The 27,938-nt window shown below is 39.9% G+C and overlaps 1 protein-coding gene across 2 annotated transcripts; it reads left to right on the top strand.

The window, feature by feature from the left end:
• Positions 1 to 218: 218 nt before the first annotated feature.
• Positions 219 to 27,938, top strand: LOC133607299 (N-acetylglucosamine-1-phosphotransferase subunits alpha/beta-like). 2 transcript variants are annotated; one of them, XM_061961788.2, is made up of 20 exons: positions 219 to 358; positions 433 to 524; positions 681 to 800; positions 889 to 1,082; positions 10,732 to 10,799; positions 10,901 to 10,972; positions 11,177 to 11,233; positions 12,555 to 12,710; positions 15,260 to 15,469; positions 15,578 to 15,748; positions 18,909 to 19,032; positions 19,120 to 19,382; positions 19,447 to 19,646; positions 25,955 to 26,174; positions 26,243 to 26,356; positions 26,442 to 26,527; positions 26,599 to 26,697; positions 26,781 to 26,948; positions 27,104 to 27,191; positions 27,266 to 27,938. In XM_061961788.2, the coding sequence occupies exons 1-20, from the start codon at positions 242 to 244 to the stop codon at positions 27,332 to 27,334; spliced, it is 2,688 nt and encodes an 895-aa protein (XP_061817772.1). In that variant the 5' UTR covers positions 219 to 241; the 3' UTR covers positions 27,335 to 27,938. The 2 variants fall into 2 exon arrangements, with proteins under 2 accessions (XP_061817772.1, XP_061817773.1); XM_061961789.2 differs by lacking the exon at positions 27,104 to 27,191.

The raw sequence follows: 27,938 nt of genomic DNA, 5'->3' as shown, positions 1-27,938 counted from the left end.
GTGTTAAAACGCTTGCCTGATGGTGCGAGATGATGACATACTATGTCCGTTTCAGAATCTAAGTAAGACGTGAGCTAGCACATTTAAACCACTCCCCTTTTTCATAATTCCCCTCCCCTCTTCACCTTTTAAAGGTGTTTTTTAAGACTCCGCCCATTTTTTGCACCTTAATCCCCAATTGATACACGACTAACATTGTTGAAGGGAGTGTTGCACAGTTGAGCTATGCGTACAGAGAAAGATGACGCTCACGGCACTGCGCAGGAAGGTTTACGCTTGTCTGTTTCTGCCACACAGATGCAAAGTCTACTGCGCGGTCCTCATCCTTTTGATGGTGTCCGTCTACCACATAGGAGAGGTGACTTTACTATAAATGTGTTGTTTGTGTGGATTTATTTTTGAATGATTTAAAACACGTGTTGACAATTAAAGGTAGTGAAAAGGAGTCGGGAAAGGCCTCGCCTGGTAAATGAGGTGTTTGATCCGCACAAGAACAACGAGAAGTGTGCATCGTTCCACAGCAGGTGAGACATTATATGAATATGCAGGGTACGACTGAAGGTTCAAATCCCCTCTGTTGCTAACCCCCTGACCTTCATAGGGGGAACAGTTGAATGTACGCCGAGCACGTCTGTACTTGTGTACTGTCGGTAGACCTTTTGTCCTCTTATCACCTGCAGAGATTGCACACCCATTCCCATCGATCTGGTGTACACGTGGGTCAATGGGTCAGACGAGACCCTGCTGATGGATCTGGTAGAGGCCAGACAGCAACTGGCGGAGGAAGAACGAAGTCTGAGGTGGGTAAGAATGTGTTGAGATGATAAGAAGACACAACACAAAAAAAATCAAATTTTTGTCTCATTCTTTTTTTTTTTTTACTCCCAGGGAGGAGCCAAAATGCACGTTGTCCCACTGCATTGCTGCGCCGGTGTTGGTGCTGGATCCCGCCCTGCCTGCGGGTGTGACCGTCACTGATCTACCATTGCTGTCACCCTCCCTTTCAGAAGCAGTGGAGCTGCTGCAGCTCAACCAACCGCTCCATCCGGTCACGGCTGTCGTCTTCCATTCGCGATCTGACGGTAATAATCTGAAGCGGATATTCCTAATTATAAGATTCTTGGAATTTCCCTCTCGTATGTTGTTGAGCACCTTTATCTAAGATGCACGCATTGGAGTGGAGCGCAGGCACGTGCAACCACTCTGAAACATATTTACTTTATGATTATTATTATTATTATTATTATTATTATCCATCCATCCATTTTCTATCGCTTGTCCCTCTATATTGTTATTATTATTATTGTGATTTTGCGAATGCTACATGCATTTTTCACCTATTCTTTATTATTATTATTATTTATTGTTATTATTGTGATTGTGTGAATGCTAGAAGCACTATTCTTTATTATTATTATTATTATTATTATTATTGCACCACTTTTTGACTCAGCATAACTTCATCCCTGTTCATCCGATTCACACCGTTCCAACTTCAAAATGTTCAGCCTATGTAGGAATCGTTGGGACTTCTTAATTAAAAAAAAAATAATCCAGATTCCCCAGAATTGCCAGTTTTCCAGGGCATGAAGGATCATGACAATTATTCTCTCTATAATTTGAAGTGCGGAGTGTGTGGTGACAGTCAGCTACAGTGGTCCCCAACCACCGGTCATCTGCAGTCCCCAGCAGGTTGATGGTAACTTGCTGGGGATCTTATTGCAAATAAACAAGCCCAGGCCTCCCACTAATTCAGCGTTAACAGTGAGTTGTATTTTTCATGCACTTATTTTTGCTGTATTTATCTGGCACAAGTGGAAAGCTGGTTCCTGAAAATAATGCCTACATTAAACCGGTCCGTCCAAAAAAAGGTCCCCTGAGCTACACTGTAAAGAGCGAGGATGTTGCCGATAGCATTCAAGGCTAGCCCGTCATGCTAGCTTCACTCAGGCAGCAGCCAAAAAAAAGGGCCAATCGCTCGTCGCTTTCTTGACTTCGCTAATTTAATCTAAAAACATGCCTGTGGCAAACGACTTAGAGGAGATCTGTCAGAGTTTGTAGGTGACGAACCCCAAGATGCAGAGAAGGTGGAAGGCATTGTGCGGGAAAACATGATTTAATGTTCATAAAATAAAGGAAAAAACACAAACCAGGAACTAGGAACAGGAAACAGGATGCCAGGAAAACAGGAACTGGAAGACGAGGAACAAAAAGACAGCAGGCTACAAACATCTACAATAAATAGCTTACCGCTATCGCTTACAGCTACACTGGCATCGACAAGTAGGAATGACAATGACAATAATCCAGCAGTGACTGGAGGGTAGGGCAGGTATAAATAGCAGCTGGCTGATTGACACCAGGTGTGGCCAGGTGCCAATCAGCCACAGCTGAGGGGACACAGCACTCAGGGAGACACACAGGAAACAGAACCAAAACAAGAGCGCTGACAGGAAATACTACACACACAGAGGAAAAACTAAAACACAACCAAACTGTCAGGGGCAAGCCTGACAAGATCAAGCGATCTTTAAACTGTATGTCTATTGGACTGGCAAAGTCACAGCGGGAGCGCCTGCTCAAACTTGTGGATGAGGTGACAACATTGAAAGTGACGATGAGAGAAAAGGACGCACAAATCTCTACGCTGGAACAGCGGATTGATGAACTGGAGCAATACACACGAAGGGACGATATGGTGATTACGGGGCTAAAGACTCTACATCATACCTACGCAGAGACGACGGAGGAGGCTCTGAGGGAAGAACTGCAGTCGTTGGAGCAACAGGTGGTTCCTAAACAGGAACAAGGACAACATTCGTAAAGATGCAATATCTGCTTGCCACACATTGCCCAGTAAGTCCGAGAACTCTGTACCTGCTTTAGTAATTCGATTCATTAGCAGGAAGCTGAGGAACGATGTACTGAGGCAAGCTAAAAAACTGAAAGGAACCAACGTGTATATAAAGAAGAGGTGTGGAGGCATCGCAAGGGAGGAGAGGATGCTAAAGAAACAGAAGAAAATTCCTGGGACATGGAAACAGAGTGGAAACGTATGGATCAGAGAACAAGGTGGTTCATCAGAGGTCATCAAGACTATGAGGGAACTTAAGAAGTACACGACTGGACATTCACAGTGGGAGTGATGGAGTCTCCGGCTTGGGCGGACTGACAGCGAAGAAATCAGGTTTGATACACTTGGACATACTATGGACACATATGTAGACACTAACAATGATGACATTCATGATCTTGAAAATTATATTGAACAAGTCTTGCTAACTCCTGAGGAAAATGAATGCAATTATTATACGGTACAGCAAAATAAGCCTTTTAAATATATTTATAATTTGTCCTTTACTTCAGGAATATTTCCAGACTGCATGAAAATAGCAAAATTAATTCCACTCTTTAGAAAAAGGAAATACATCTGATTTTTCTTATTATAGACCAATATCATTACTTCTGCAGTTCTCTAAAAGTTATTTGCGATTCGACTGAAATACATTTCTAATGTTGGCATGCTAATATTTTTTGCAGGCATTTAAGATAACTTTGTACTTTTTAATCAAATAGAAATGGATTGTGTTATGTGTCGCCATCCTCAGGTATGCTAGCTCTTCTGCTGTTAGCATGCTAACTTTGTATACCAACAATTTAGCACATTTTATACGTTTAGAGCTAATAATCATGAAATCTGTTACTTTGTATCCTCTTACCATGAATTGATTAACATGGACCCCGACTTAAACAAGTTGAAAAACTTATTGGGGTGTTACCATTTAGTGGTCAATTGTACGGCATATGTACTGTACTGTGCAATCTACTACTACAAGTTTCAATCAATCAATCAATCAATCTTTGAAGTATGTTAACTCATCTAGCTATACCGACAGTTACCATTTTTAGATTCATACTACATTTCAGTTCAACTTCTGCTCTTCACCTTTCAAACCATTTTTAACTTTTAAACCGTTTTAACTTTCAAACCATTTCTACAGTCCACTAGTATATCAGTTCAGCGTTAGCCCGTCAACATTCAAACCATTCTTTCAATTAAACCATTTCACCAATTTATACCATTTAAATATTCAAACCATTTCTACATTCAAACTATTCTTACATTCATTCTACTGTCATGTCTGTGTAATCATGTTTTGTTTTAGTCATGTTTTGTTTTGTTTAGTTATTGGACTCTTTAGTTTCTGGCTTTTCACTCCCTTGTCTTGTTTCCATGATTACCCATTAGTTTTCACCTGTCACGTCACGCACCTGTGTTAAGGTGTTTGAGCTTAATGGAGTACTTTATGCGTGCAAATGAACGACACTTTCATCGAGTCCGATCATCAACGTCCTCTCACCGAGGATACTTTATTCTTCTTCTCCTGTTGAACACACAACTGCTGCGGTGTTAAACACTACACAGCACCAGAGCGCCCCAAGTGGAGAACATGTGCTACAACATCCAGCCTCTACAACAAAGCTCCACAGAGTAAGAGCGCAGATATATACAATCTTAACACCTCCACTCGCTATTAGCTCACTGTGTTAAACCAATTTGTAAACAATATTTCAAGAACATCTTCCATCATCCTGTTTTGTTAAGATTCCTCCTTTTAGTCTTTATCCCAAAATGCCAAACATATTCTGTGAAAAACATTTCAACTTCTGTTTAGTAGCTGGTTTTGTCAGGATATCAGCAACCATTTGTTCTGTAGGGCAATATTCCAGTAATACCCTACCAGTAGCAACAATGTCTCTTATGAAATGGTATTTCACATCAATGTGTTTGCATCTTTGTCTGTTAACAGGATTTTTAGTGAGTGCAATCGTACCTTGGTTATCTTCGTACACTTTTGTTTTAACATATTGATAGTTATCAAGTCCTTTTAGTAGCTGTTCAATGTAAAGACACTCCTGTATAGCTGAAGCTAACGAAATGTACTCTGCTTCACAGGTAGAAAGAGCTACTGTTGGTTGTTTTCTTGTCTTCCATGAAATGAATGAACTGCCTTCACACAAAGTTGCACAATAGCCTGATGTGCTACGTCTGTCTGTTTCATTTGATGCCCAACTTGCATCACAGTAAACTGTCAGACCGAGTCTTTCAGTTACATTCTTCTTGAAGTTAAGTCCTTGTTCTGATGTACCTTTTAGGTATCTGAATACATGTTTCACTGTATTCCAATGTTCCATAGTAGGTTCATTAAAGTGTTGAGATAGTTTACTCACAACAAAGCTTATGTCAGGTCGAGTGCATGTGGATAAGTAAATTAAACTTCCCACTGCTTCTCTGTACTGTCTTGGTTGTTTCAACTTTTCAGCATTTTCTCCGTAATCAAGTTTTGGTTCACAAGGAGTTTCTCTTGGTTTACAATTTTCCATATCAAACCTTTGTAAAACCTTTTTCACATATCTCTCTTGTGACATTTTGACTAGTCCATTTGTTTGTTCAAAGTCTATTCCTAAGAAATGTTTTAGGATTCCCAAATCCTTCATTTTGAATCTCTGAGTTAACATTCTTTTTACATCCTGCATTGATTTTTCACTTGAAGCAGCTAAAATAAGGTCATCTACCCAAATAATAAGTATTACCTTTTGACCATATTTTTCTCTTGTGTACACACAATGATCTGCTTCATTTTGCACAAAGTCATTTTCACATAAATGGGTGTGTAACACTGTATTCCAGTTTCTGCCCGACTGTTTGAGTCCATACAATGATTTGTTCAGTTTACATACCAGTTTTTCACCAGTGTTAGAGTTTTTCTCGTATCCTTGTGGTTGTTCTAAATAGATTTCACAGTCTATGGGTGTGTGCAGATACGCGGTCTTCACGTCCATCTGATGTAAGATTAGGTCCTCCTGTGCCGCCTTCTGCATGAGAATTCTTACACTTAACATGTCAGCTGTCGGTGAAAACGTCTCTTCGTAATCAGTTCCTACTTTCTGGTCGTATCCTTTGGCAACAAATCTCGCCTTATATTTATTAGATCCATCTGTGTCTGTTTTGAGTGCATAAACCCACTTTGCTTTTAAAGCTCGCTTACCTGGTGGTAAGTCAGTCAACTGGAATGTGTCATTTTCCACTAGTGAGTTCATCTCCTCATTCATGGCGTTTTTCCAGTGCATTGACTTGGATGATAACACGGCTTCCTGATAAGTTTCTGGAATGTCACAAACTGCTCGATAACAGAAATCAACGCATGTTTGTAATCTGTCCAATGAATCATCAGTCTCAAAATCTTGTAAATAAGCTGGCTTTTGTTTTATCCTGAATGGATTCTTTCTGATTTCTGTTTCGGCATTTGCCGCTGACTGTTCCACATCTTCCTGCTCATTTAAATCCTCAGTTCTGTTTTCAGGTTGAACTCTGTCCTCATCCTTCTGGTCACTGTCACAGACTGCATTGTCTCTGTTTCCAATGTCATGTCCTGCGTATGGCTCCAAAGTTTGTGTCTCTCTCTCTACACTTGTTTTGGTTGCGAATCTCACCAATCTGATCTTTTGGACCTTTTCCATTTCTGGATAATATACAAGGAAGGCTGGGCTGTTTTTATCATATCCTATGAAAATGCCCTGCTCACTTTTGGAGTCTAGTTTTCCTTTTTCTTGTTTGTAACTAAAACATGTAGACCCAAACTTTTGCATTTGTGACACATTTGGTACTTTTCCTGTAAGTAACTCATATGCTGTTTTCTTTGTCCGTCTATTGTAACACCTGTTTCTAACATGAGCTGCTGTTTGAATGGCATAGTTCCACAAATAGTTTGGTAGTTTGCTTTCTATCAGTAAGCATCTAGCCATGTCAAACAGTGTTCGCCATTCTCTCTCTGCTGTGCCATTTTGGTGTGGCGAATAAGGCGCTGACGTCTCATGTCTTATTTTGTTCTTTGTTAGTAACATTTGGAACTCTCTGTTTGTAAACTCAGTGCCGCTGTCTGAACGTTTACACTTCACATCTCCATAGGGTGCTACATCTGCTAAGAACTTTTCTGTTGCAGCTACTGCATCACTTTTTGACTTAAGAAAATATACTAATACAGCACCTGAATAGTCATCTGTGAAACATTGTGCGTATTTGTGTCCTTCTATGCTCTCAGTTTTCATTGGCCCTGCTAGGTCTGTATGGATTAACTCCAGGGGTTTATTTGCTTTAGCATCTAGCTCCCTATTTCTCGTTTGGGTAAACTTGCCTTTTGTACATATTTCACACATCTGATCTGGCTTAACAACATTTCCCTTAATTACCATACCTTTGACCACAGTTTGGAGTTTGATTACATCATCATAGTTGCAGTGCCCTAGAATCTCGTGCCATGTTTGTACGTCATGACAAACTTTACACTGATCTTCATTTGCATCAACAGTTGGTAGATAATATAGCTTCTCATTTTCGTTTATGTTAAATCTGTTACCATCTTTAGTGATCATGTGGCTCTCTCCTTTCTTGAAAGTTATGGTTGCTCCTCCGTCGGCTGCTCTCGCCACTGAAAAGATGTTGTGGGGATATGAGGGCATGTACAGAGCATTTCGTAGTTGTGCCCTGTGTTGTCGTCCATCGCTGTCCACTAGATGTATCGTTGCTGTTCCTCTTCCTTGGGCCATTCCACTGCATCTTGTCCCATCAGCTAGTTCCACTGAATGAGTCTCTGGTTGAAAAGTGTTGTCAAAGCTTGTAAAGTTATTTACATCATTTACAATGTGGGATGTCGCTCCTGCATCCACCATAATGCCTTTCATCTTTATTTGGGGTGCTGACTCACTTTCTTCTTGTGCTGCTTTGAAGAGGTAATCGTTGGATTGTTCATCAGTAACCTTTCTGACATTGTCTCGTTTATCTTTCTTTTTGCATATGGTTTCTTGGTGTGTGTTGCTCTTACAAAAGTTGCACCACACTTTTCGGATACACATTCTTGCTCTGTGTCCTTTTAATCCACATTTGAAACATGTCAGATCTCCATCTTCACTTCTACTTTGAGTGCTGCTGGTGTACTTCTTCTGGATATTTCTATCTTGTTTTGTGAACGTTTTCATCACATTGTCTGTTGGCTCAGCAGTACTAATTTTCTCTGACTCTTCGTAAATACGTAATCTTCTTTTGAAATCTGTAAATGTCACATTGTCTTCATTTTGCGTTACATGTACAGCTAATGGCTTGTAAGAGTCAGGTAGGCCTCCAAGAATCATGGCTATGATCAGACTATCACTGAGAGTCTCACCGGCATCACGAAGTGCTGTAATCAGGTTTTCTGCTCTGATGATGTAGTCCGTAGTTGACTCTCTGTCTGCGTTCCGTAGTTTTGTCAAGGACGTGTACAGGTTGATTATTCGTGGCTTGCTTTTTCCTGAGTAATGGTCCCTCAGTATTTTCAGTGCTTTCCTGCCATCGTATGCAGCATCATGTCTTATTAAAGACAAGCTTTTATCATCGATCAACCTGATGAGCTCTGCATAGCAGTCTGGATTCTTTATTCTGTCCGCTGCTGCTTGCTCTTCTCCTACTGGTTCATTTAGAACAGTGTCTTTCAACTTTAAAATATGTAAGTGTCCCAAAAATCTTGCTTCCCAAAGGTCATACTTGCTTTCGGATCCATCAAAGTACAGTTGCGGGGATACTGCTCCAGTAGTACGAGCCGCCATATTTGTTTAAGCTCCGCACTTTAGCACTATGCTATGCTAATTAGCTCAAACTTTACCGCGGTTACTTCTTCTTCGAGGGTACACGCTACTTTATTGGCTAAAGTCACTTTTATGCTCCGTGTAATACTTCACGTTTGCAATACCTTTATCCTTGGTCAAGCAGTTCTCCTCTGTTAGCTCAAGTCCACACCTGCAAACTTTCTTGGCTTCTCTGTCCGTGCGTCGACTCAACGCTACCTGGCCTTGTTTGCTTGAGTTGGCTGGAATCTCTGGGGTTCCTGGGCACCATAACCTGTTAAGGTGTTTGAGCTTAATGGAGTACTTTATGCGTGCACATGAACGACACTTTCATCGAGTCCGATCATCAACGTCCTCTCACCGAGGATACTTTATTCTTCTTCTCCTGTTGAACACACAACTGCTGCGGTGTTAAACACTACACAGCACCAGAGCGCCCCAAGTGGAGAACATGCGCTACAACATCCAGCCTCTACAACAAAGCTCCACAGAGTAAGAGCGCAGATATATACAATCTTAACATTCTGTTTCACGTTTTGAGTCACGCACCTGTTTTCGTTAATCATGTCGGTAGTATTTAAGTTCATTGTTTTCAATTCGTCGTTCTGGCGAAATCCCGGATTCATACCCCTGTCACACTTTTAACTCTGCGCACTTCATAGTCCATGCCAAGTAAGTGTTTTGTTTATTAATGCCACAGTTAGTGTTTTTGTTTAATTGTTCAGTTTTTTGCCCTCGTGCAAGTCTTTTTGTTTCGTTAGTCAAGTTTGTACATCCGCCTTGAGCGCGCTTTTTGTTCCTTTGAGTGTTATAAATAAATATAAATAAATATGTATTTACCTTCACGCCATGACCAGTCCAGCTTTACTTGCATCTCGGGAAAACAAACACACCATAGTCCACGTCTTGACATCTACATTCCATCAGCATTTTAGTTCAGCTTCAGCATTAGAGCATTCACATGCAATTTTGACAGAAATTGCTTCGCCTAGCTGTCATTATTATTATTATTATACTACAAATCACAGCAGAATGTTTTCAAAGAGTATAGTTATTTACTTAACACAATCAGTACACACTCTCTATCAAATTAAATAAATAAATAAATATGTAACTGGCAAAAATCAGACACAAAATGCCAATTTGTATGCTTTTTGGTAACCAAATAACATATTAAACAATACAAAAAATATCCAAACTGGACATTTATCAAAACTCGTAATAGTAACAGTCTCGCGCTCTCCTTTCTCTTTCACCACCGTCGTCCGTTCCCTATTCGGGCCCACAGAAACAACAGGAACCAAATACATTCCATACATTACTTGAAAATAATAGTAATGCGATATCATAATTTGTAAATAAGAATTACTGAGAAACATAAGTTACTTTTCATACTTAAATTATAATAACAGACCAACTTAAATGTTACGCTTTGGTGAAAGTTTTGCTCCACATAACTTTATAACCTGTTTTTTTATTCTGTGTGCGAACTGTCCGTTGGTGGAGGCGTTCCCAGATTGTGTTTGGCACCACTCCACGCCCCATGCTCTTCAAAAGTATCATAATTCATGTTTTTAAAATGTACGCTATTATAGATAAGTCTTGGAGACAAACGTCACCACTTTTTGTTTCAGTCACGATCAAAAATAAACTTCATAAAAAGTGTTTGGATGGACTTTCTGCACATAGGAAGAGGGGCAGGGGCTTGCCCTGGAAGAATTCCCACAAGAATTTACATTTATATAAAACATATTTGGAGGGAATCAATGACAGACGGAGTAATTATTATTCATAAATGACTGAAGAAATAAAAAATTAAAAAGGGCTCCGGCAAAAAAGGAACTTTTATCATGCAGGGCAAAAGGGCTAGTGCTTGAGCACCACTATCTGTGCACGTTATAATACAGTTTGGTTTAAAAGTATAAAAAGTGTTTCACATAAATATATAAAAAGGTGTAATTTGTTTAGAAGGGGCCCTGGGTAAAAAAATGGGGATTAATGACGCCAACATGTCACCTTTTGAATGCAGTGATTATTAGTTGAATAATGTACATATTTTATGTATTCCAGCTGAAAAAGCGTTGGCAGGTGTGCTCAATGAAGGCAAAAAAATATTCTCAGTCTCCAAAAGTTACCTGGTAAGATATTGGTTTCTGAATGTAATCATCTCACCACTCCCTTATAAATTACTTATGATTAAAGAGGTCACCAAACTGGTTTTGTTTGGGTTTTTTTCCAGACCACAGACAAGGAGCTTCCAGGTCTAATCAGAATGCAGACTCTGGCCTACTTAGGTGAATTTTCCCCAAAGGTGTGTTCTCTTGTGGCAATTTTGATGACTTTGGACTTAATTCGACAATATCATCAAATACTTGAGACTCGACTTGCATAATGATATCAATGACTCGAGACTTACCTCTTATGACTTGAAAATACTTGATAAATTTGCTGTGTTTGGTATATGTGTCCTCATCAGTATCAGTACTCCCATCTCTGATTTTCGGTGTCCTTGAAGGTATCAGAGAATCTGCAAGCCAAATTGCCTCCTGCTATCAGCGACAAGATCACTGAGGTAAAGCTGCCGGTCTACAATGTGCAATGCAAAATGCCCCCTTGAATGGAGGTTATTCTGTGTCTTTATTACGAAAGCTTTTTTTTTTTTCCACTGAACTTATGTAACCTTTTTTGCATTTGAAATTTGTGAACTGATTTTTTTTGTTTTACATTGAACAACAATTCAGTGTTTTAAAATTCAATCTATAAAAATTCAGTGTACAAAAATCAGTAAAAAAAAAATTCAATGTATGAAAATTCCCTATAAAAAATGTATTATAAAAAATTCAGTATAAAAAAAATTGGTGCTTAAAAGTTCAGTGTCAACAAATGTATTTATTATTTTCATATAATTCAGTAAAAAAGTTTTTGAGATGGTCTGTTTATTGTACATGTACATGAAAATATAAAATGCGGGATCTATGAACAATAAATCACTGAATATTTAAAATATATGAACGCTGCTCCTCTACTTCCCAGACCACCTCTTTGATCGACATTTTTTATAATCAAGCACGAGCAACACAGATGCAACAAATGGCGAAAAATAAAAGCAAAAGGATAAAAAAAAAAAACATCCACTTATTTGATGTAATACCACTGTTTTGCAGAACTTTGTTGTAGAAATCTGCCTTCGTTCGACACGTGCGTTTGCGAGGTCTCAGGTTTGTTGCTGCCCCGCCGATTCTGTTCCGTGCCTCGTCTGCATGAAGCAGCGCTGTTAATGATCACTGTAGTAAGCCGTATGTCACTCAAAAGTGCAGATTTGAAAAATGTGAATAATTTCTGTAGTTTGAAAACATTCAGAGTGCCGCTGGATTATGATGCATTATAATGTATCACATGGTGGTCACGTGCTAGTGTGTGTGACGTCACACCTGGTGGTCAGACTTCAAACTAGACATGTCATTGGATGATTCTGAGACAGGATTGATTGCTTCAGCAATATTTTACCGGAATCGAGTTTTGCATTTTGAAGCAGCAATTTTTTTACACTGAATTTTTATAGTGTGATTTTTTTTTACGCTGAATTTTTAAACACTGAGTTTTTTTTTCAATGAAATTGTCAGCGTAGATGCATGTGAAAAATTCAGCTCACAAAATTCAAATGCAAAAAAATTCAGGTACATAAATTCAGTGTCAAAAAAAAGCTTTCATAATAAAGACACAAATCAACCTCCATACATAGTGTCAGAGAACAAACACTAACATTAATCAGGAAACCTTGTATAGTTTTCATTAATCCATCAAAACATTATTATAGCAACAACATTGTCATCATAGTAGGCTAAATAATTCCCTGACTTTGAGTTTGTACTGTCTGTATATCTGATCCTCAGTTGGAGTTGTACCCACAAGACCACATCGCTCTGCTCCACTTCAAAAGTCCACAGCACTTGACTGATCTCCTTCAGGAGGATACACTGATGTTGGATGGGGAGAAGTTGGACATCAACCCCGTGTATTTGTTCTGGGACCTGAGTGGCATCATCAAGGTTGTACACCACTGCATACTACAAACTAACTAATGCACATATTGTTACAGTTGGGGGGCAGGGGTGTGGGGAGGGGTACAAATATTATCCGATACGATACCAGCAGAAATGCAACTTAATTGTATTATTTTGTAATGTAGAATGTTAGAAAAAGTTTGATCAAGTGAAATTAGTCGAACAGAAAACAATGGTAGGTGTGAAAAACACAAACCTATGTATTATTAACTGTCTGGAATGGACTTGTGCTGTCTTTAAGTTGAAGTGGAGTGGCTTTTTGAGGGGGGGAGGAGAAGCTGGCAACACTTAGTGACAACAATTAATTAAATTAAGATGCAGTAAATTGGATGATGCGGACACATTTGTTACTAGATTATTTCTAATATGCTTTTGCCTTGGAGACTTTGTATGTGTAAGTAATATGCAACTATAAATATGCTGTTTTAGACTTCAATGTTGTTCATTTAATACACATTGCGTTATGTCTTGCTTGTGTGCTATTGTGAGCTTAGCTGTTTCGTAGCTACCAGCTCCTAGTAGCGTGTAGCCTACCATTTCTACCTTTTGAAAATGACTGGACTGAAATACAAGAAGAAGAAAAAACCTTGTGTGTTTTTTGGAGGACAATTAGGAGGACAATTAACTGGCTGTCGAGCTTTGCACAAATAAATGCGGTGCAGGTCTGCTCGTATCGGGAATTTAAGGGCTAGTCGACTATTTTGATAACCGACTAGTCATCGACTATTGTAACGTTTAGTCGACTAATCGGGTTATGAAGTGTACACATATTCAGTGGCTGTAATTTAGCCATCAGCTTTTAAAATTCAACTTGTTATATTTTTGGACTACTTTATTCAGAAATATCCATTTATACTGTAACTAAACTGCTTATTAAGCTGTTAAGTTTTACGGTTGCACATTACTGTGGTAGTTGCGGACCCGAGATGCAGAGACAGGAGACAACATGCAGGTAAGTGAAGTATATAATCACAAAACACTCGGGAATGGTGCTGCAGGTTCTTGTGGATTTTTGTCGACAATGTAGACAAATTGTTGCAGTCCTATTTAAGCATGCAAGTTGCTATCACCTAATTAGAAACCATGTATTGATTAGTTTGATGAGGAAAAAGCTTTGACTTATGTTCTGTTGCTTTAATTCCTTCTTCAACGCAGTTTTCTAATTGTTGGGCCGTCAAAAATATTTATTTCTTAGCTGTGGTCCGTATGGGTTGCAACGATACTCAGTTGTAATGCACTTCTCCACTACTTGTGGCAAGAAAGACAATATAAAAAAAACAGAAGAAGTCTGCCGCTAAAGTCATAGAAAAAAGTTTATTAAGCGCGAAAATTATGACTAAAGTGGTACAGCTGTATTTTCATTTGTACTTTAATTTTGTTGAAATTTTATTGAAAAAACATATACATTGTTATTATTTATTAATTCAGTTAAAATGTATTTTATTTAGCACTGCGTAATAATTTTCATCGGTGAGTGAGTTTTGAATGTGTCTTCTTTTGTAGTAAACATTTGATAAGTAATTATTTTGTAATTAGCCTGACTTAAGCCTTGATAACAATCTTTGTGATTAACACAAAGTTTCATATCATTTGACAAGATTTTGTCATGTCTGTGTAATCATGTTTTGTTTTAGTCATGTTTTGTTTTGTTTAGTTATTGGACTTTTTAGTTTCTGGCTTTTCACTCCCATGTCTTGTTTCCATGGTTACCCATTAGTTTCACCTGTTCCACATTTGGACTCATTGTGCACTCTTGTTTGTCACCATAGCAACCCATTAGTTTTCACCTGCCCTCACGACTCACGCACCTGTCTTTAATCATGTCACTATTATTTAAACCCATTGTTGCCAGGAAGTCTCCCTGGCGACATCATACCCCTGACTTTCTGCTTCTCACTCTGTTTACCTCTGCGCACTTCATGCCATGTCAAATAATGTCTTTACCTTCACGCCTTGCCCGCGCCAACTTTCATTTGCATTCCGGGAAAACAAACCCCAAAGTCCAAGTCCTGACAGATTTAACTTGTTCAACTGTTTGTAGGTTATATATAGTTATGGCATTGTATTCAAATCAAGAGTAACACTACTAATACAGTGTTAATATTTGAGTGGGCCCTTGGTGGAAAAGTTGGGCACCCAGGCCAAAAAGGTTAAGAACCTGAACCTCGGGCTTTAATGAGTGTGACTGATAAAAATGTATAAAATCCTGAACGGATTGGTGTGCTCAAACTTTAAATATGAGTTGTTGATGATGTGCATTTATTAGAAAAAAAGAATGAAGGTTAGAAGGCAGAAAAATGATTGTTTATTTCAACTATTGTCCCTCAAATACGCAGTGAGGCCATAAAGTGTGTTTTATCCATTTACACGATTAATCAAGCAAGGTATTCGATAGTTTACGCAATTAATAAAATAATTAAAAGTTGGAGCCTTAAACCCTACTTGTTTTTTGCTGACAGACCGATATCAATAACAAATCGGATCGGGATGCCCCCAGTCAGAATAACACATCAATTAAAGCGTTTTGTTCTCAGTTTTTACAGACGCAGTCTATCCTTACAAAATCAGAGAAGAGAAGTTCTCTGTCAGCAAACCGCTTTGAGGACAATGATGCCCTTCGTCATTCACTGCGCTCCGTGGAGAAATACGCCCCCTGGGTGCGACACATCTTCATTGTGACAAACGGGCAGATTCCCTCCTGGCTCAACCTGGAGAACCCCCGAGTTTCATTGGTTACCCACAAGGTAAAATCCCAGCCTTTCGAGCTCAAACTGACCATTGTTAAAAGCTTGAAGTATAGAACCTTTGGGCGAGGTTATCACAAATGACCATGGATCTTATCTGAATTGCAGGAACTCTTCTTGAACCACAGCCACCTACCCAACTTTAATTCTGTCGCTATAGAGAGCAACCTCCACCGCATCCCAGGAATCTCTCAGAAGTTCATTTACCTCAACGATGACATGATGTTTGGCAAAGAAGTGTGGTTGGATGACTTTTACTCCCCTTCGAGTGGGCAGAAAGTAATCATAACAGACAAATGGTTTTCAACTTTCCCCCTAAGGCACAGACAGGTGTCAAACTCCGTTACCAATATACCAATACACCCAACCGGCCTGCATGACGAGCTTCTGTAAATAACGACATTAGCATTACCATTATCTTAATGTTTCTCACACATTTCAAAACTAATTTGACTAATAAACCACGTTGTGCAAAATAACACATTAAAGATGCATGATAACTAGGGGTGTGCCCATTAATCGGCCACCAATCATTATTGGATGATTCTCGTGAAAAAGAATGTGATCATCATTGCCGATTAATGCCTTTTATTGTTGATCACAAACGACAACAAATCAGTGGCTCGTAGCTAATTGTGTGTCTCCTTACAGCGTGGAGCCACTACCCTAAGTTAGTAATAATCACCTCCATTTCTCAGTATCTTAAGTCAGTGTTTTTCAACCGCTGTGCCGTGGCACACTAGTGTGCCGTGACATACAGTCTGGTGTGCCGTGGGAGATTATGTCATTTCACCTATTTGGGTTAAAAATATTTTTTGCAAACCAGTAATTATACAGGTAAAAGCCAGTAAATTAGAATATTTTGAAAAACTTGATTTATTTCAGTAATTGCATTCAAAAGGTGTAACTTGTACATTATATTTATTCATTGCACACAGACTGATGCATTCAAATGTTTATTTCATTTAATTTTGATGATTTGAAGTGGCAACAAATGAAAATCCAAAATTCCGTGTGTCACAAAATTAGAATATTACTTATGACATGGCACCCCAAACCATCACTGATGGTGGAAACTTTACACTAGACTTCAGGCAACGTGGATCCTGTGCCTCTCCTGTCTTCCTCCAGACTCTGGGACCTCGATTTCCAAAGGAAATGCAAAATTTGCATGGTTGGGTGATGGTTTGGGGTGCCATGTCATCTGCTGGTGTCGGTCCACTCTGTTTCCTGAGATCCAGGGTCAACGCAGCAAGTTTTAGAGCACTTCATGCTTCCTGCTGCTGACCTGCTCTATGGAGATGGAGATTTCAAGTTCCAACAGGACTTGGCGCCTGCACACAGCGCAAAATCTACCCGTGCCTGGTTTACGGACCATGGTATTTCTGTTCTAAATTGGCCCGCCAACTCCCCTGACCTTAGCCCCATAGAAAATCTGTGGGGTATTGTGAAAAGGAAGATGCACAATGCCAGACCCAAAAACGCAGAAGAGTTGAAGGCCACTATCAGAGCAACCTGGGCTCTCATAACACCTGAGCAGTGCCAGAAACTCATCGACTCCATGCCACGCCGCATTAACGCAGTAATTGAGGCAAAAGGAGCTCCAACCAAGTATTGAGTATTGTACATGCTCATATTTTTCATTTTCATACTTTTCAGTTGGCCAACATTTCTAAAAATCCCTTTTTTGTATTAGCCTTAAGTAATATTCTAATTTTGTGACACACGGAATTTTGGATTTTCATTTGTTGCCACTTCAAATCATCAAAATTAAATGAAATAGACATTTGAATGCATCAATCTGTGTGCAATGAATAAATATAATGTACAAGTTACACCTTTTGAATGCAATTACTGAAATAAATCAAGTTTTTCAAAATATTCTAATTTACTGGCTTTTACCTGTATTCTGCAAATAATGTGTTGTTGTTGAGTGTTGGTGCTGTTTAGAGCTCGGCAGAGTAACCGTGTAATACTCTTCCATAACAGTAGGTGGCAGCCGGTAGCTAATTGCGTTGTAAATGTCGGAAACAGTGGGAGGCAGGGTGCAGGTAAAAAGGTGTCTTATGCGTAAACCAAAAATAAACAAAAGGTAAGTGCCCTTAAGAAAAGGCATTGAAGCTTAGGGAAGGCTATGCAGAACAAAACTAAAACTGAACTGGCTACAAAGTAAACAAAAACACAATGCTGGACGACAGCAAAGACTTACTGTGCAGCAAAGACGGCGTCCACAAAGTACATCCGAACATGACATGACAATCAACAATGTCCCCACAAAGAAGGATAAAAACAACTGAAATATTCTTGATTGCAAAAACAAAGTAGATGCGGGAAATATCGCTCAAAAGGAAGACATGAATATGCTTCAGGAAAATACCAAAAAAAGAGAAAAAGCCACCAAAATAGGAGCGCAAGACAAGAACTAAAACACTACACACAGGAAAACAGCAAAAAAGTCCAAATAAGTCAGTGTGATGTGACAGGTGGTGACAGTACAACTACTTTGAGACAAGAGCTATAGTGATGCATGCTTGGTTATGCATTAAAGTCATATTCAACAATTGCGACAACGACTTTTTACTGTCAACCGAATTTATGATTTCTGCTGGTGGTGTGCCTCCCGATTTTTTCAACTCAAAAAATGTGCCTTCACTCAAAAAAGGTTGAAAAACACTGTCTTAAGTAATATTCAGGTTCCATTATCACTGTAAGACAAGGCTAAACATGTTACACACCGAGAGCAAGCCAGGAGCAGGCATTCTAATCGCTAAGCTAACTTCTAAGCTATCTCAGAAAAACACCAAGAAATATGTGCTTAGTAAAGTTTAAGAAGCATAGACAGAAGCAGGTTACTGCAGAAAGGGAGCAGATATCGACAGGAAATTAACAAGTAAACTCATAAGCGTTATAGAGAGGATAATTAAACAAAATTTGTCGGCGTGTCAGCATTGTCACAGTCAGTACAACGACACGTAAGAGGAAGGTGTATCCATTCATGGAATGGTGGTGTTGATACACTGGGAGGGACTATCAGCAAGGTGCGCAGAGTGAGGGGCGAGATTTACAGTTTGAATTCTGCCTGGTGACACAAGATTCCATTACCACAGCTTTAAGTGTGAAGTGAATTGAAGTGAATTATAATTATATGGCGCTTTTCTCTAGTGACTCAAAGTGCTTTACATAGTGAAACCCAATATCTAGGTTACATTTAAACCAGTGTGGGTGGCACTGGGAGCAGGTGGGTAAAGTGTCTTGCCCAAGGACACAACGGCAGTGACTAGGATGGCGAAAGCGGGAATCAAACCTGGAACCCTCAAGTTGCTGGCGCGGCCACTCTACCAACCGAGCTATATAAGTGAAGGGTAGAAGTGTCGATTATGTAACCGTGACTCCCACAAAGTCAAAACACTCCAGTCTGTGTCTTTTTACATACCTGCAGATATATCTCACCTGGACTCTTGGCCCTTGTTCCAAGGGCTGCAGAGGAACCTGGATCAACAACGGGCAGTGCAATGAGGGATGCAACAACATTGACTGCTTATGGGATGGAGGAGACTGCAAGGGTAAATACATGAACAAAGCGTGGCCCGCTCTTACATGTAACTCAGATTTCAAATCAATTTCATTGATTTTTTTTTTGAATGGTGTAGCTAAAAAACACAGATCTGCACGCAGTGCTGGGAATGAGAAGGCCAGTAGAAATACTGGTGGTACGCTTCTTCCAGCTGGCACATCCCAGGCCGCGACACCAGAGTCACCACTAGTCTTCTCGAATGAGGACAAAAGTGGTCCCAAAGTGGAAGTGTTTGACGCCGCTGCAATTCCACTGGCGAGGAAACTCCAACAATTTGTCCCATCTAACGAAGACGTCCTGCTCTGGGAGATGAAAAAAGAATTTATAGACCTACTGGAGGTAAGCGTGAGCTGCATCGCTAACGTTGTACTTGCTAATCTTATATTATCCTTTGTCCTAACAGGAAGACGAGCATCAACAGAGAGGGCTAATGTATGAGACCAATGGTGCCGCCACTGGCCGAAAGCTGAAGGACAGTTTTTTAGCTTCATTAAACTACGTTGACAGGCTGTATAACAGCAAGTTTGGCACCATGTCACGAAAAGTGATTGCACACACACCCTACATGATTGACAAGTCGATAATGAAGGAGCTGCAAGACACGTGAGTGCTAACCCTGCATTTACACTACATGCGTAACGACTGTTGAACGTCTTCGCTGCAAAACATCTTTGTGATACGCTGCGCATCAATACTCATCGGCGGCACTGACTTGCCCTGCAGTTAGACTTCTTTATCTTTGTATTTGTAGCAAGCACACACACTACTCATTCTTCTCCGCTAACCTCTCTCCTGCTTTCCACGCTCCCATGTCAGACCAGTGTTTACAAAGGGCAAAATATCTGTCCCATGCTATGCCTGTAACATGTTCCTTTCAATCCAATCCAATCCACTTTATTTATATAGCACATTTAAACAACAAAATGTTTCCAAAGTGCTGCACAACAATGTTAAAAACAATTAAAAACAATATAAAAATAAATATGATTAAAAACGATTTTAAAGGGTAAAACCAATCAAAACAGTAAATAGAAATCAAAATTTTAAAAACACAGAGGACAACAGAAGACCACACAACTCACGTAGTGTTAAAAGCCAGAGAATAAAAATGGGTCTTAAAGGGGAACATTATCACAATTTCAGAAGGGTTAAAACCATTAAAAATCAGTTCCCAGTGGCTTATTTTTTTTTCCGAAGTTTTTTTCAAAGTTTTACCCATCACGCAATACCCCTAAAAAAAGCTTCAAAGTGCCTGATTTTAACCATCGTTATATACACCCGTCCATTTTCCTGTGACGTCACATAGTGAAGCCAACACAAACAAACATGGCGCATAGAACAGCAAGCTATAGCCACATTAGCTCAGATTCAGACTCGGATTTCAGCGGCTTAAGCGATTCAACAGATTACGCATGTATTGAAACGGATGGTTGTAGTGTGGAGGCAGGTAGCGAAAACAAAATTGAAGAAGAAACTGAAGCTGTTGAGCCATATCGGTTTGAACCGTATGCAAGCGAAACCGACGAAAACGACACGAAAGCCAGCGACACGGGAGAAAGCGAGGACAAATTCGGCGATCGCCTTCTAACCAACGATTGGTATGTGTTTGTTTGGCATTAAAGGAAACTAACAACTATGAACTAGGTTTACAGCATATGAAATACATTTGGCAACAACATGCACTTTGAGAGTGCAGACAGCCCAATTTTCATCAATTAATATATTCTGTAGACATACCCTCATCCGCTGTCTTTTCCTGAAAGCTGATCTGTCCAAATTTGGAGTTGATGTCAGCAGGCCAGGGAAGCTAGGGTCGATATTCTTCTCTTGATCATCTTCGGTGGCATAAGGGACGGTGTGAGCCAAGACATCCAGGGGGTTTAGCTCGCTCGTCTGCGGGAACAAATTGCTTGCCGTGCTACCCAGGTCCTTTGTCCCCGAATTGCTCACACACTCCGGCAGATTCAATGGGGGTCTGGCGGCAAATTTCTTTGACTTTATCGTTGGAAATGCATCTGCTTTGAGTGTCGCTGGATATCCACACATTCTTGCCATCTCTGTCGTAGCATAGCTTTTGTCGGTAAAGTGTGTGGAACAAACGTCCAATTTCTTGCCACTTTCGCATCTTTGGGCCACTGGTGCAACTTGAATCCGTCCCTGTTCGTGTTGTTACACCCTCTGACAACACACCGACGAGGCATGATGTCTCCAAGGTACGGAAAACAGTCGAAACAACGGAAAATAACAGAGCTGTTATGATCAGTGTTTGTAATGTGTTTGAGAAAATGGCGGATTGCTTCCCGATGTGACGTCACGTTGTGATGTCATCGCTCCGAGAGCGAATAATAGAAAGGCGTTTAATTTGCCAAAATTCACCCATTTAGGAAATCGGTTAAAAAAATATATGGTCTTTTTTCTGCAACATCAAGGTATATATTGACGCTTACATAGGTCTGGTGATAATGTTCCCCTTTAAGATGAGACTTAAAACACTCCACTGTGGGAGCAGTTCGAATATGGAGGGGCAGAGTGTTCCAGAGCTTAGGGCCGACCACAGAGAAGGCCCTGTCTCCCCTGGTTTTAAGTCTGGTCTTGGGCACCACGAGCTGGAGCTGGCTCTCGGACCTCAGAGCGCGCGCAGGATTGTAAGTTTGGATGAGGTCCGAGATATAATGAGGTGCCAGTCCATATAAAGCTTTAAAAACAAACAGCAAGGTTTTAAAATCAATTCTAAGATGAACAGGGAGCCAGTGCAAACTCTCAAGGATTGGGGTTATATGCTGGCGTTTCCTGTCCCCTGTTAAAAGATGCGCTGCCGCGTTCTGGACTAACTGCAACCGGGAGAGAGCTTTTTGGCTAATGCCAGCATAAAGTGCATTGCAGTAGTCCAGGCGACTTGAAATAAAAGCATGCACGACTTGTTAACTTTATACGGTGGCCGTATAAAGTTGTTTATACGGCCACCCTCAGTGTGACCTGTATGGCTTTTGATCAAGTATGATTGCAATTTTTAACCCTAAATTGTAAACGTGTAAGCGTGGCCAGTTAGAGACCAAAGGTTTGAATCAACTGTTTCCTTCCTCATGTGACCAGACGAGAAGGACCAGTCTTATCCGGTTTTCATTTCATATAGTAGGTAGTGAGGTTTAAAAAACAAAACAAAAAACCAAAAAAAACAGCCTTCCATGTTTTTGGACTGGAATTCTTAATCATGCGAAATATTGTGCTGTTTTTTTTTTTTTCTCATTTCATAGTTTTTACTATGTAATAATACAGGAAAATGTGCACAAATATTTGCACCTTTTTACAGGAAATGATGCATAAACCTCTTGGTGTGCATACACTTTGGGGTTAAAGGTTAAAAGATAAAAACGGTTTTACCTTTGTTAAAAGACGAAGATGCTAAAAACACGATTTTAAAACGCCATTGACTTGTTTGTCAAGTTTAAAATCGCTGTCTATAGTGACGCCAAGGCTGGTGACTTTGGGACGCACATAATTTTGCAATGGTCCCAAGTCAGTGAGGGCCGGACCAAAAACAAAATTTTCCGTTTTTCCCTCATTCATTATTAAAAAATTCTGGGCTAACCAAGTCTTGACGTCTCATAGACAGTTGAGAAGGGGTGTCAGGGGGCCGTGGCCTTTTGAAATCGGCATATAAATTTGGCAGTCTTTAATTTTGGAACACCAGCAACAGCATGATCTCATCCATCATGACAACAAGGGTCAATTAAAAAAAAAACACATTCTGTGTGCGCATGGCGTCTCTATTTTGTGCATGCAAACTATTTTTACGCTCACACGGGCTGTTTGCCCTTGCGATGTTTTTCTCTGTTTCTCTACACTTCCACCCTTTTGGCACTTACCAGCTTCTGTTCCAGATATCAAACACAGCTCACTGCGAGATGACTTGGGAATCTTAGAAAAACGAGGTGTTTGTATTTTATCATGGGCGTAAAAGCACACAAGCAATTTTCTGATAGGAGCAAACATAAAAGGCCTACTGAAACCCACTACTACCGACCACGCAGTCTGATAGTTTATATATCAATGATGAAATCTTAACATTGCAACACATGCTTACTAAAGTGCAATTTTAAATTTTGCTCAAAATATCCTGCTGAAAACGTCTCGGTATGATGACGTCTGCGCGTGACGTCACAGATTGTAGAGGACATTTTGGGATAGCTTGGTGGCCAGCTATTAAGTCGTCTGTTTTCATCGCAAAATTCCACAGTATTCTGGACATCTGTGTTGATGAATCTTTTGCAATTTGTTCAATGAACAATGGAGACAGCAAAGAAGAAAGCTGTAGGTGGGAAGCGGTGTATTGCGGCAGGTGTTTTGCCGGATAACGCACCCCCGCCGTAGAATGCACCCCCTGACTGGTGTGCCGGATAACACAGCCGGTGTTTCATTGTTTACATTCCCGAAAGATGACAGTCAAGCTTTACCATTGGCCTGTGGAGAACTGGGACAACAGAGACTCTTACCAGGAGGACTTTGAGTTGGATACGCAGACGCGGTACCGTGAGTACGCATGCAGCTGAGGCTTCCAAACATTTGATCGCTTGCCCGTACGTGCGTGCCGCTATGTACATTTCACGTACGTAACTTTGGGGACTTTGGGAAAATATATGAACTTTGGGGAGGTGAACGGTACTTTGGGCTGTGGAATTGAGTGTGTTGTGCAGATGTTTGAGTTGTATTGGCGGGTTATATGGACGGGAGGGGAGAGGTGTTTGTTATGCGGGATTAATTTGTGGCATATTAAATATAAGCCTGGTTGTGTTGTGGCGAAAAGAGTATATATATATGTCTTGTGTTTATTTACTGTTTTAGTCATTCCCAGCTGAATATCAGGTCCCACCCGCCTCTCACAGCATCTTCCCTATCTGAATCGCTCCCACTGCCCTCTAGTAATTCACTCACACTTTCCTCATCCACGAATCTTTCATCCTCGCTCAAACTAATGGGGAAATCGATGCTTTCTCGGTCCGAATCGCTCTCGCTGCTGGTGGCCATGATTGTAAACAATGTGCGGATGTGAGGAGCTCCACAACCTGTGACGTCACGTGCATATCGTCTGCTACTTCCGGTACAGGCAAGGCTTTTTTATCAGCGACCAAAAGTTGCGAACTTTATCGTCGATGTTCTCTACTAAATCCTTTCAGCAAAAATATGGCAATATCGCGAAATGATCAAGTATGACACATAGAATGGACCTGCTATCCCCGTTTAAATAAGAAAATCGCATTTCAGTAGGCCTTTAATAGAAATGAATATATGGCCTTTTCAGTTACACTTTTTTCTGATTGGTCACTTTTGACGCATATTGTCTCCTAGACAGAGCCAATCTGAGGGAACTTATACTTTCAAACGGTGTCCCTTCTGAAGAAAAGTAGTCTTTAAACAAAATAACCAGTTACAGTATTCCTTATGAAGTGAAGTGCTTCAAATAAAAAACAAAGTAACACACACATTTGATCACATTTGGAGGGCATCACACTTGCAGCTCTGACACTGTGACTACAAATTATTCACCTTTTATCATATAAAGGAGGTCTACAAAATGCAACACTGCCATTGTATTTAAAATAATAATTAAAAATAAGCTATATCTAATGACATCATCATAAATGGTAACATCATCGTTTAATAGGTTGTAAAACGTGTATATTAGATTACAAAATACACTAATATTGGCTTTTTTTGTCTAAAGACTTGAGTTTGAGTTTATTTGGAACATGCAAGCATACAACATGATGCATCACAATTTCCAGTTTCTCTTTTCAACATGTTCGAAAAGGAGTAGGAAGAAGCAGAGCTTATTTAATCCTACCCCTTTTCTTTTACATAACAGTTGCTAAAACTTTTTGTTCACTTTCTGTTCACAATTTATTCACAATATGCTGCATAAGTAATCACAATAAGAGTAAATAAATAATAATAATTTAATAATAATAATTGGTGAAGTAAGTCATATTTCATATGATGAGATAAGTAAGATTATTTTGAGAATGAATGAATGGATGGATGAAATAAATTGAGAATGTTTGTCATGGTTCTTGTTCTTTGTACTTTGTAAACACTTTAAGTTTGAAGAGTTTCTTGAAGTGGCTCATATTAGTACATGGTTTGATTGCTTTGCTTAATCCATTCCATAATTTAATTCCACACACTGAAGACTATTGAAGGTCTTAAGTGTTGTACGTGCATACAAATGTTTTAAATTACATTTTTCTCTAAGATTAGATGTCTCCTCTTTTTTTGAGAAGAATTGTTGTATATTCTTGGGTAGCAGGTTATAGTTTGCTTTGTGTATAATTTTAGCTGTTTTCAAATTCACTATGTCATGGAATTTCAGTATTTTTGATTTTGAATTTCAGTGTTTTTTCAGAAGAGACACAAACATTAACGTTAACGTTAACTAGATTTGCTCTGACCAGAATACAGTCGACGTTTAACGTGACCAAACAGAAAAGAGGGGAATTACAGATGCCGTATATTCAATGCCTGACCCTTCGTGCCAAAAAAGTAGAAAGCCGCGCATGTAGGTAGCACATCGTGAGCGCAAACGGTGTCTGCACGTGAGCAAAGAGGCAACGCACACAAACAGTGTGTTTTTCATCGCACAAGGATTTTGCCACTGTTTTGATGCTGTATGTTGACTTCAGGCATCCTACGCAGACATAAAAATGGATCCGCTGTATAGAAACATACTGTATATGTGGCGGAGGGCTGGGGACTGGCGGTGGTGTGAGTGCCGTGTGCACATTGACAATAATGGAAGCAGATTGGCGCCGCTTTACAGCGGCCATTACGCTTGTAGACGGAATCCAGGGTAACAGTTTTTAAGTCAGGTTTTTAACTGGCTGACTGCTGATGCTGCCTCACTGTTTTTCTTGCAGATTCCCAAAGGAATTTGAGATGACCTCTAGCCACCACTTGCGTCACACAGATGACATGCAGTTTTCATTTTCCTATTTTTACTTCCTGATGAGTGTCAAGCAGCAGACAAGCATCACTGAGTTTTTTGACATAATTGACCAAGATCACTCTGGTGTTCTGTCTGACAGCGAGATTGAAGCCCTTGCCAAGAAAATCTATAAGCAGCCACTCAAACCTATGGTTGGTCAGGTTATGGGAACATTTAATGATGATTGTGACGGCCACTTTTCTTCTCCTGTTTCTTCTAGGACCTGACAGGTTTGGGTAATGAGTTGCTCACATGCTCTAAAACATTTTCAAATGAAGTCATGCAGATCCACTCAGTGAAATTTAGTCCTGAGGTCTACCACGACCAAAACATGGTTAGCCATGAACATCATCATTTGTCTAACCACAAAAAGCGCAATTCTGTGTTTGTTCAAAGTACTGTGGTTTCTTTATTGGCAGCCTCAGATCACAAAAGATCTCTTCCTGAACTGCAAGCCTGTCACAGATAGAATTCATAAAGCCATTCCAAGGCAGAATAAGTACAAGTGAGAGCTTCACTGACAACAACTTTGAAAAACAACAACCTTTCTATGCTAATAAGTTAACTCTCCTGCAGGTATACGATCATGGGGGAGCAGGAGATACATTTTAGGTTAATCAAGAACGACAATGACAAGAACAAAAGACATTTTAATGATGTTCTGAACGATGCCAAGTGAGGAGAATCTTCCAAATGTTGAAGAGCTGATCGATTAATGGCATTTGTACTTTGAAATGTTTCTGTTTTGGCTCCAACAGAAAGTTCATCTGCCTGAATGATGACATTGATCACAGCAAAAGCAATGCCAAGGCAGTGGAAGCCATGCTGGAACAATTCTACCACAATATACTCCCGCATCCATCCCAGTTTGAACTGCCAAAAAGCAAAACCAACAAGTTCTTGAAGGTCGATGAGGTGCAGGAATGGTAGGGACTCAGATAAAGGCTTCATTTCTGTCATGAAATCAACCGTCTTTAAATACGGTTGGGTTGTCTCACAAAGTCTTGTTCACGTGCTAACACAAAAATGGACACACACCAGAAACACTTCCGAAGACTAATCAACATCACACATTTCCTAGGGAAACTTACCAGGACACATTGAGGTTCTTTAGATTATGTGCCATTGTGGTGCTCATCATCTTCAGTTTCAAGTTCATCTTCAAAACGGTCAGAATCCATTCAAAAGGATATTCTCACATTTGATGACAATCCTCACGCTGCCCTCTTTTTTTGTCCTGCAGATGATCTGGTTGAAAAAGCTGCTGCATAGAGGCATAGAGTTCAAGTACAAGAAATTGGAGAAAATGTAGAGGAAGACTTCCCAGTCCAGTGGGGAGGGTCCTATCTCAGAAGAATCCGAAGTTGTTTGTTGATTAAATTAATCTCTATGTAACTATAACATTTGTATAAAGACAAAGCACACACCAAAGATGCTACATATGGAAAACATACAAGGCAGAGAGAATCCACTTCTCAAAGTAACATGGAGACCGTACCATACAATACATGGTCAAGACCAATACGTAACCGCTGCCTAAAGTAACATTTTTGATAGACATCAGCCAAATCTGACAACCAGCTGCTCTGCTAGAAGTCTTTCCTGCTGTGTCTTGTCTTTTGTCGGCAGAAATGATCAAAGCTCGTATATAAAGTTGTTGGATAAAGTATTATGGTAGTCTGAGCACTGATTGTGTTTCGTGTCTAAAAATTGCCTACTATCACTTGTGTTTTGTGAATTCCAATGTCTGCAGGTGGTCAAGGACCAAGTGAAGTAACGGTCCAGAAGGAATCACTTCATGATAATGTTGGGCTTTTTCCCGCTCTTTTCAAATGTCTTTCGATAGTATTCAGGATTAACATTTTATTGTACCTTGTAAAATTGTAACATTTAAAATAAAAACCTCTATTCTTGAA

The sequence above is a fragment of the Nerophis lumbriciformis genome, linkage group LG09 (genome assembly GCF_033978685.3).
Source record: "Nerophis lumbriciformis linkage group LG09, RoL_Nlum_v2.1, whole genome shotgun sequence".
Lineage (NCBI taxonomy): Eukaryota > Metazoa > Chordata > Actinopteri > Syngnathiformes > Syngnathidae > Nerophis > Nerophis lumbriciformis.
This window is presented reverse-complemented; position numbering and strand designations above follow the sequence as displayed.